This window comes from Rhamphochromis longiceps, linkage group LG17 (genome assembly GCF_057381845.1).
Source record: "Rhamphochromis longiceps isolate RC_006_pf linkage group LG17, R_longiceps_female_GT1.1, whole genome shotgun sequence".
Lineage (NCBI taxonomy): Eukaryota > Metazoa > Chordata > Actinopteri > Cichliformes > Cichlidae > Rhamphochromis > Rhamphochromis longiceps.
The window spans coordinates 38,537,285-38,547,766 of NC_140573.1; the positions used below are offsets into that span (position 1 = coordinate 38,537,285).

Consider the following 10,482-nt stretch of genomic DNA (forward strand, 5'->3'; position numbering starts at 1 on the left):
TCACCTCAGAACGTTAGCACGTCGGAGCAGTATGCATCACGTGATAGAGCGGCTGTGGCATGCAGGACCTGTCGGTGGTCTGGATAGCATGTGGAGCTTCGCTAGCAACCCGGCATTTCATCTCCGACAAAGTTATCCCCGAGAGAAGTAAAGCAAGTGTGTAAGTCCATCTCTGAATGTTTGTAAAGCATTCCTGCGTTAAGCTTAACAAACGATATATGGAGCGACTGCCTCTTCTTGCTGCTACTTCAATCATGAAACTGCTTAACGATCAGCTGATCGGCTTTTCTGTCGCCAGTCCTGTCTCTAGTTTGCTTTTGGCCCACTTTGCACCAGAAAGAGGAAACCAGCGGCTGAACAACAGCAGCACGTTTAAGCTTGATCAGCTATTGTTAGAATGTATTTAATATTACTTTCTACTCCAGGATCTTTTTCTACGTAGCTGACGCTGGTAACTGTGCAGGGGCGGATCTAGCAAAGTTTAGCCAGGGGGGCCGATAGGGCATTAACAGGGAAAAGGGGGCACAAAGACATACTTTTCTTTCTTATTCTCATTTAAAATGTCTAGCTTTTAATAAATAATTATCTGACACCCAAAGTTTTAATTTGATGTAAAATGAATAGAAGTCAATTACTGTATATAGTAACTATTAAGTCTAATATATATATATATTTAAATATATACCCTAGTAAGCTATAGTACTTTTTCCTTTGGGAAGGTACCATCTGTGCAGTCTGCAATTTTGTTGAAGAAAGATGTTGAATCTATTTAATATTTCTTGAAAAATAATTGATTTCTGTGCATTTTTTTTCACACTGCATCAAATTAAGGTTGATTACGTCGATTAAGCATCATGAGGTGGCGCGTGAGGGGTGGTTCCCTATTTTTTATTTATTTATTTTTGTTGTTGCTGGGAGTTGGAACCCTATTAGTTAGGTTCCTTAATATTTATGCTAAGTACTCTTTAAAATACCAGAATAGGGAGGATGGTGTAGGTTTAAGTTTATTAGATTGATCAGTATTGCTGAACTATGAAATATTTTTTTTTTTGCATACAGGTATAACAGAATAGCTTTATTGTAGTTGTTGTTTTAAACTTGAGTATGAACTTATACAAAATGCAGCAAGATATTTTAAAAAACAGTTTTGTTGATTAAAACACACTATATCGGATTCATATCGGTATCGGCAGATATTCAAATTTATGATATCGGTATCGGTATCGGACATAAAAAAGTGGTATCGTGCCATCTCTAGTTACAAGCAAAAGAAAAAGAAAAAAAAAGGTGTGCCTAACAAAATGACCATTATGTACATAAACTCAATTTTGCCCAAGAAAAATCACGACTCTGGACAGAACATGATATGGCACATTTAAACACAGGCGTGTGCAGGGAAAGCAAATGTCACTCTTCGCATTTATTTATTTGTTTAAGTCCATTTTTCAAATGTACACTTTGTACAGAGTTCGTTCTCCTGCGCCCGAAGAAAGCACTGCTGTTTTTAAAAAAACATTAACCTGGCATTTTAAATACAATACAGCATTAGAAATCATCTTTCTTGTAATTTACAACTACTGAAATAAATGGCACAACCGATGGATAAAAACATCCAATACTCTCACATTTCCTTTCTCTCCTATCAGGCATTTTTTTAGGTCATAATTTAACCACCGTCAAATCCACAACAGAATAAACTTGGATCATAGAAGTTGTGAAACATACAAAAATAATTTTTTAGTAGCCTTCAAAGTTTTTAGCTGGTCTGAAAAAAAAAAAAAAAACTAACCTGAGAAGCCTTAAAACTTTTAAGACAAACTACATAAACTCTTATTACACCAATAAAGTAGAACAAGCCAAGAGTCAACCAGATCTGCCCACAAGGTAGTGTCCTCTGAGGAAACGTGAGCATTCTGACAGTCCAGCAGAACTTCACAAATCTTCACCCAGGTCTCCCAGTAAAGAGAAAGCAGAGCTTTCAGACCACAAAAAAAGAAGCACCGTCTACAGTTCAGAAAATGCTCTGCTTAACAATGTGAGCTCATTTTTTGTTTCTGCTTTTATGAAAACACACAGTGCACTGTAGAAATGCACAAACCTACTCGTTTACACAATTTCAATTAAATAATTGCATTTCACGAGTGCATCTTTGTCCTCGTAGTGAAGCCAACAACAAGCAGTACCTGGAAGTTATCTCTGTGGTGTTGGTACAGATCTTTGACGGAAAGATTATATTAGGTTAAAAACAGTAGAGATCTACTTATGTAAAAAAAAAAACCAAAAAAAAAAAACCCCATAAACAAAACACTGCTGTTTCCTGGAGCCTTTAAAAAGCCAATCAACCCTCTGCTGCCTCCCTGAGCATCTGCCCTGTGTCACTAAAGCCGGTCCAACCATCTCTTGGACTGGCTTATGTTCCTCACAGGGTGCTCGCAGCTCATGTGCTGCACACAGTGCATTTCCCCCACAGCCGGACTGTGAGCTCCTCTCAGCTGTCTGGTTCAGGGGTCGACTGCTCTTTGCGCTGAAAGGCTGCTACCATCCGCTCGCGGCCCTTCTGCAGCGTGAATTCGCTTGGCCCAAGCTGGGTGATCTTCCCACTGCCCAAACACTCGTCCCCTTTGTAGAGCACGGCAAACTGTGGAAGGAAAACAAGAACACTCCGATAACACAAAGAAGCCACACATGTAGTGTGATGTTAAAGAACAGTCCTGAACATGTTAGCCGCTACCTGTCCAGGTGTCAGAGCTCTGACTGGCTGGGAGAGCAAAATCCACACAGAGCCGTCCATGTTCAGAGTTACTGTGCAGGGAACTGGAACGCACAGTTGAAGCTGTGTTTAATGTTTGAGCCGATTTTCAGTCGGCATTAATAATCTTCTCGCAGGCACTGATAACACAGAACTCACCGAGCGGCATCTGGTGGATGAAGCGGAAGTGACAATCCATCATTTGGGTCCTGGCTAGTTCGGGGGGCGGGTCTTCTGTTACCCAGTGGAAACGCTCCGTTCGCACGGTGTCGCGGAAAAGAGCTGGGTGATTGGTTGTCGGAGCCTGAGCCACAAGAGGTGTAACAAATCAAGTACCCGATTAAAAATGGTCACGAATTGCAACACGTTGCTCAAGAAACACCTAAGATGAATACGCTGCCTCCTACAGGGAGTTACAGGTATTACCATCCTCCGTTTCATTTTACAAACTTGGTTTTTGAATCTACAAGTCTATGGGCTCAAAATGTGGTCATAAATATTTTGTACTTGTAAATTGGTTTTGTACTTGTAAAAAAGATTTGTATGTGTAAAAAAAATTTGTACGTGCGTAAAAAAGATTTGTGTGTGGACTTAGCCAAAAAAAAACCTGCAAGTTACAACTACGAATTTTGACCCTATTTTTCTTCCTTTCATCTGATTGGTGAATGTCATGTCAATCACAAATGTAACAATCCAATCAGAGAACAGATGGCTTTGGCTGTCGGAGGGGCGCTTTTTTTGAACTGCAGGTCTTTGAAGGGAATAAATACCCTTTTACATGCCAACCCAGCGTTTTCCTTCATCACCACGAAGGAAAACAGTCTGTGGTCGTCCGAGTTTGATGATTTTTGTGTCACAGGTCTACGTGTTTAATACAGGACCTTCCACAGCCTTTTCAACAGCGCTGCGGACACGGGGGGGGGGCAGTGTTTTGGAAATGACAGTCTTCATTACAAAGCTTTCTTCGTTATGAATTAGCATACATGTTTTTATTGAACATTTGAAGAACTAGCAAAAAAACCAGAAACTCTTGTAGTTCACATAAAGTCAGCGATAAAAACGACAAGGAGCAGGTGCATCTAGTACAGGTAGAGCTGCTGCAAAAACCCACAGAGCTCAGCAGCCAGCGTAACAAATTCTGGATCCTTTGCTTTTAGTCAGCAATTAGCATTAGCAGCGTATCCTGCATCCGATGTGAAAGGACTTTTATGCTGCGCGCTGTGACTCACAGCAATGGTCCTGGGTCAGCCCTGACTTTGTGTTAAACTAATCTTAAAGTAATAATGGTATTTCTAACCACTGATATACCACAACTTTATCCTTTCAACAGCTGCTGAAAGTAAGGGGACCTAACTGCTATCGGATATTTATATAGAAATTACCCTTCAAGGACCTGCAGTTCAAAAAAGTGCCCCTCCGACAGCCAAACCCATCTGTTCTCTGATTGGATTGTTACATTTGTGATTGACATGACATTCACCAATCAGATGAAAGGAAGAAAAATAGGGTCAAAATCCGTACTTGTAACTTGCAGGGTTTTTTTTGGCTAAGTCCACACACAAACCTTTTTTACACACACACAAACCTTTTTTACACACACACAAACCTTTTTTACGCACACACAAACCTTTTTTACACACGCACAAATCTTTTTTACGCACGCACAAATCTTTTTTACGCACGCACAAACCTTTTTTACACACACACACAAACCTTTTTTACACACACACAAATCTTTTTTACACATACAAATCTTTTTTACAAGTACAAAACCGATTTACAAGTACAAAATATTTATGACCACATTTTGAGCCCATACAAGTCGACACATTCATGAACATTAAAACTGGAGAAAAAGAAAAAAAAAATCGCTCCTAATTGTAAGGGAACATCAGGAGAATGTTAAGATGGATGCGTTGACATTTGATAACTTAAACACAGATGTTCTCACCACAAACACATCTCCAGTAACGATGTCTTTGTCCACCACGAACCAGGCGTCTCTCTGCCCGCCTATCCTTGCCCTTTGGCCCAGTGTCAGTGTGAACCAACCTGTATGGACAGAAACACATAAGAATATGAGAAAAGAAGGGACAAACAGGTGTCTGATAGTTTTATACATGCGCATATGGACCAAAACAACCTCTGTAACCTTTAACATGTGACTGCATGGGAAATAATTTGACTTTGAAGTCAGCCTCATGTGGCCATTTGAGGAACTGCATATTTCAGCACTTCAGACGTTGCTTTGTTTTTAGCTCCAGAGAATGCTGCCTGACTATAATACATTTTAGTCAGGTGTACAGTAGTGGCACACTTTTATTTTTTTTAAAAAGATGTTCACAAACACACCTTTGTGGGTTCCCATTACAGTTCCATCCTCAATGGAGACAAAGTTCCCAGGTTTGGGGTCCAGATACTGAAAATAGAAACAAAGCAGCTGAAGATCAAAATGATCTGAGGTCATCTTAAAAAGAGATGGAAGGTTTTGTCATAAATCCTATGAAAATGAGATACTTTTGCCATGTGAAATAAATACTTGCCTCCAAGATGAAGTTTTCAAAGTTTCTCTCTCCAATAAAGCAGATACCCATGCTCTGAAACGACACACCAGTCAATTTAAATCCTGTGTTCCTCTCCTCTCTCCTTATTAAAGTCTGTAATATATTTGAGCACCTCTTTCTTCTTCAGCACGTGGTGAAACCCGGCCTCAGCAGCCATCTTTTTCACAAATTCTTTGGTGAGTCCAGCGAGCGGGAACATGGTTTGTCGTAAGGCTTGTTGTGGGATCTGACTGAGAAAGAAAGTCTGGTCCTTGAGGAGATCCGCCCCTTTGTACAGCTTCACAGCTGGTGATGGGAACGCAAGAAAAAAAGACAAACTTCACTCGCAGAAACAAAAATAGTGGAAATTAGTGTAAAAATCAGAGATATAAGAGGTATAAAGGGAAAGTCACACTTACGATTTCGGATCTCAAATCGATCTCTGAACAGTGTGGTGGGCGGAGCTGTGTGAGCCTGTTCGAAAACTTCGTCATCTTCCTGTGATGTCCTGGCATAGTGGCCTGTTGCCATGGCATCAGCACCTACAGGAAACAATGTGTCTCTTGGAGTGTGTCTGAGACTTAAGTGATCATATTTTATATTTCAACCAATAAGCATGAGAATGAAAATAAAACAGCGTACCCAGGGTGTCGATGGCATATTTGTGGAAGTGGTTAAATTTGATGTGCTTGTTGCATAGTATGTCTGGGTTTGGTGTTCTTCCCCTCTCATATTCCTTCAACAGATTACTGCAAACCAGACAGAGAGAAACTGCATTCAGTGCTCAACACTGGATAAAAAAACAAGTAAAAAATTTGAGAGATTCCACATTCTGATCCTAGTTTTTGTTCTAAATCTCATTGAAGTCAATATCAATTTTAAATGTAAATCAGAACATTTTTCCTTATCAGGAATCCTGGAAGCTCGCCTCATATTGCACTTTTTAAGCTCTTCCAGCATGCACACAGTTGTTGCACATCTGCAAGCCACTTTGCAACCAGCCTCCAACTGAGCTCCTACTTTTTAATGCTGCATATGAACATTGTAGATAGCATGTTGGTTTGATAGTTAGTGCTGTTGCCTCACAGCAGGAAGGTAATGGGTTCAAATCCACTGACCAGCTGGGGAGGAAGCCAGGGAATCTGGAGTGAACCCACATAGGATCTATGTTGCGTCTGCATGTTCTCCTCGTGCCTGCATGGGTTCTCTTTGGGTACTCCGACTTCCTCCCACATTTCACAGGCACACTTTAGGTTAACTGGTGATTCTTAATTGGTCGTAGGTGTGAATGGTTGTCTGTCTGCCTGGATGACCTGCCCAGGGTGTAACCTTCCTTTTGCCTTATGACAATTGGGACAGGTGGAACAAAACAGGGAATAGATGTAGCCCTCTCTTCTGTGCTTACTGCCACCTACAGCTTTCCATGTATGTACACAGAAGGGCAGGAAGCCCACACAACAGAAGCATCCAAATATGACTTACTGCACACAGAAATACCTTTGTGTATCGTGGTCCAAATGACCTGCAACTGTCTTTTTAGCAGCTCTTTAAACTAGTATGTTTAGAAACGATATGCTGAAAATCCCTTTGGAGCATTTTCACAAAAACGGCATTTCTCAAATTTCATTGGAGATGGCGGCATCTGTAATGGATAAAGTATGTTGAACACAGCGCCGACAGGACGATATACAGAGGAGGTGGAAAGGGGATGGAGGCAGATGATAAGCTGCTGTGAGCCCTGTGAGCAGACAGAAGAAGACAGAAATACCTGAAAACTTCATGCCAGTACTCTTTGACATAGGAGACTTGATGAAAGGGGACATCCAGGCTCTGGCACACTCTGTATGCGTCCTCACAGTCCTTCTCTGTGGTGCAGACCCCCTTCTCATCCAGAGAATCCCAGTTCTTCATAAAAACTCCAGTCACGTTGTAGCCTTCAAACAACACGCAATCACAATGAGACTCACTTACAGCTTTACTTTGGTTTTTCTGACTTTATTTGATTGATTGATTGATTTCTTTGATTCGTATACGGCGGCTTCACCCGTCTGGCTAACCTTTCCCCATCACAAAGCCAGTACAGGTGTGCTTCAGTGTTTCCACTGCCAGCTTTTCTCACCTCGTCTCTTCAGCAGTAACGCTGCGACGGAGCTGTCAACGCCGCCGGACATGGCGCACACCACGTGCTTTATCAAAGCCATGTTTTCATATTACTGCAGTCTGTCTTTGAACACTTTCTCGCTCACGAAGCTAGAATATTTCACCCAGCTGCTCCACAGAAGCCGCCATGTTTGCGGTCCACTCAGCAATAACGTTCGACTTGAAACGCATTTTATGCCGGAACCATCGAGCTGCAGAGGAGGGAGACGAAAAAGTTGTAACACTAAACTTCAAGGAGCTGAGTGAAAACAAATAATAAGGTCTGTGTAAAAAATACCGAACAGAATAAATATACATTTTTGGTTTCGTTTAAAGGCGAAACATAGTTGTTTTATATATAATTTAACTTTCACGTTTTTTCCTAATAAATCAGAGGCTCCGAACTGCTTACAAATTAAATCAACTCAATTCTTTACATTTTCCGATTATTAAAGCGGTGAACTCATGGTTGAGAGCTACATATTTTAAATTAATTCTACAGTAACTGCAAAAATATATTAATAAATTAATGAGTGTCTTTTATACGTTTATGTAAAACTAAACTACTGGGTGTGATGATGTTTCTCTGTTTCTGACCCACCCAGATGTGTGAGGTGTCTGCAGACCCTGTCACCCTGGACATGCTAAAAGAAGCGAGAGAGACGGTGAGGAGCAGCCCTCTGGGTGTCATCAACACCCCCATGATCGCCTGGAGGCAGACCACCCTGCCTCTCAGCATTGACTGCAACATCCACATCAAACTGGAAAACATGCAGAGAACTGGTTGGTGAAACCCACTTTGTTTGGCTTCCCTGACACTTTGCTGCAGGTTTATTGACTTCCTGTTTTTGAATGACAGGGTCTTTTAAGATCAGAGGAGTAGCCAATCAGTTTGCCAGGAGACCGGCGGGTGGCCGTTTTGTCACCATGTCTGCCGGAAACTACGGCAAGTCGTTTGCATATGCCTCAAAACACTTTGGGTCAAAGGGCAAAGTGGTGATGCCTGAAACCGCCCCAGAGAACAAGTCCATCTTTATACAGGTCAGAGGTTGTTTGTGGCACAGTTAAGCAAAAGACAAAAGCCTTGAAAGTTAAATACAGACAAATAAATTACTTCCTAATAAGTGTGAATTTATTACTTTGTCATTTTCATGGAGTGGTTATTCTTGTCCTCAGAGTTTAGGGGTGGAGGTGGAGCGAGCTCCTACATCCTGTCTGATAAATGTGGTGAACCGTTGTGTTCAGGAGGACAACATGACCTTCCTGCACTCCTTCGATGACCTGGATCTAATTGCAGGGCATGCCAGGTACAATCAGGGCTGGATGCTAGTGCATAAGAGTGCTTCTATCTTCGTGTTTTATTGGTAACAATTACATTTCTAATATCTCTGTCTTTTATTAATTACGTGTGCACATGCATTTAGTCTTGGTATTGAGGTGCTGGAAGTGATGCCGGAGCCTGATGTGGTGGTGGTGTGCTGCGGTGGAGGTGGGCTGCTGGCTGGAGTAGCTGCTGCCATCAAACTGTCAGGTTGCAGTAAAACCAAGATCTACGGCGTGGAGCCAGAAGGAGGTAAAAAGTCACCGACAAACTGATGTTTAACTTGTTTTTGTGTGCAGAAACTTTAAGTGTGTTTCTGCTTAACGCAGCTTGCACAATGTACAAAAGCTTAATTGAGAAGAAGCCAGTAGAAATGGACAGCAAGAGCATCGCGTCAGGTCTTGCACCACCTTTCGCAGGTAGTTTTTGTCAAATTTCTCTCCAGCATATCTGGGTTGTATGTGAACTGTTTTTTTTTTTTAAATTCCTTGACTTTCTGTTTGCAATACATGAGAAAATAGAAGAGTTTTCTTGCGCCATCACCAGGCAGGCTGCCCTATCAGCTGTGCCAACGTTACGTGGAGGGGATCATCCTCGTTAGCGATGAGGAGATCGAGGCTGCCGTGTCCACGCTCTACAGATCCGGGCTGGTAGTGGAGCCATCAGGCTCTGCTGCTTTTGCTGCCATCGTTAACAACAAGATCCCAGAGCTGGAGGGCAAGGATGTTGTGTGCATCCTCACCGGAGGGAATATCGGAAAAGCCGAGCTTGTGAACTTTCAGGACTGACAAACTACAAATCTGTGACTTCTTACAAATCCGTGCCAGTAACTCTCTCAGATAACAATTTAGAATAAACATTGCTAATACCCATGTTTTTACTGCTGTCGTAATTCTGCGTCTTTCTGGTATGTTTTTTATATTCTTAAAAGTCTGACAGTGTGAGAGAGTGTGCCGATCAGAATGTGTAGGTAAGTGCTTGACTCTGATTGCTGATTGGGAATGACAGCAACTCAGCCATGAAGTGGTATACCACATAACATCACAGAGCGAGGACAGCATATGTTGATGCGCATGGTGTGCAAAGACCACCACCTTCCTGCAGACCTCCAAACTTCATGGAATAGGTTTCCATGGCTGAGCAGCTGCATCCCAGCCATGGGCGATCGTGGCTCAACATTGTGGGAACTGTTTGCAGATGCCCCCTTTCTGTTCCACCAGGACCAGTGCACAAAGCAAGGTCCATAAACACATGAGAGAGTTTGGTGTGGAAGAACCTCAACCTGATAGAACACCTTTGGGATGAATTAGAGCAGAGACTGCGAGCCAGGTCCTCTCGTCCAACATCACTGTCTGACCTCACAACTGTGCTTCTGGAAGAATGGTCAAAAATTCCCATAAATCCCTCCTAAACCTTTCCACAAAGTTTGGAGCCTCTCGGAGCAGTGTAGCTTATTGTGTTATATACTGTTACATTTCAAATACTGTGATTCTCATTAACACTTTGTTAATGAATAGTAATTACTTTGTACTTTGCAGTAAAATGCCAATTGATGATTATAATGCAATGCTCTGTAATCTATAAGCATCTGAATGGTTATGATAGTTTCTGATCCTCCTTCACTACGTCCATGAATCTTCTCTGAGGTCTTCCTCTTTTCCTCGTGCCCGGCAGCTCCACATTCAACATTCTTTATTAAATATTTCTATTATTATCATCAACAGACGTAA

General features: G+C 41.8%; 2 protein-coding genes across 3 annotated transcripts; one reads left to right on the plus strand and one right to left on the minus strand.

Annotated features, from left to right (window-relative positions):
• Nucleotides 1-1,390: 1,390 nt before the first annotated feature.
• On the minus strand, nt 1,391-7,586 carry trmu (tRNA 5-methylaminomethyl-2-thiouridylate methyltransferase). The gene is made up of 11 exons (XM_085387376.1): nt 7,412-7,586; nt 7,061-7,226; nt 5,935-6,041; nt 5,712-5,834; nt 5,426-5,598; nt 5,293-5,346; nt 5,102-5,168; nt 4,701-4,801; nt 2,909-3,053; nt 2,732-2,814; nt 1,391-2,638 (listed from the first exon to the last, which is right to left on the minus strand). The coding sequence occupies exons 1-11, from the start codon at nt 7,491-7,493 to the stop codon at nt 2,489-2,491; spliced, it is 1,251 nt and encodes a 416-aa protein (XP_085243502.1). The 5' UTR covers nt 7,494-7,586; the 3' UTR covers nt 1,391-2,488.
• Nucleotides 7,587-7,638: 52 nt separating this feature from the next.
• Nucleotides 7,639-10,417, plus strand: LOC146650153 (uncharacterized). Of its 2 annotated transcripts, none has more exons than XM_085386973.1 (7): nt 7,639-7,712; nt 8,037-8,214; nt 8,291-8,472; nt 8,608-8,738; nt 8,856-9,004; nt 9,082-9,171; nt 9,299-10,417. In XM_085386973.1, the coding sequence occupies exons 2-7, from the start codon at nt 8,037-8,039 to the stop codon at nt 9,538-9,540; spliced, it is 972 nt and encodes a 323-aa protein (XP_085243099.1). In that variant the 5' UTR covers nt 7,639-7,712; the 3' UTR covers nt 9,541-10,417. The 2 variants fall into 2 exon arrangements, with proteins under 2 accessions (XP_085243099.1, XP_085243100.1); XM_085386974.1 differs by having other exon boundaries at nt 9,274-9,495.
• Nucleotides 10,418-10,482: the final 65 nt, after the last annotated feature.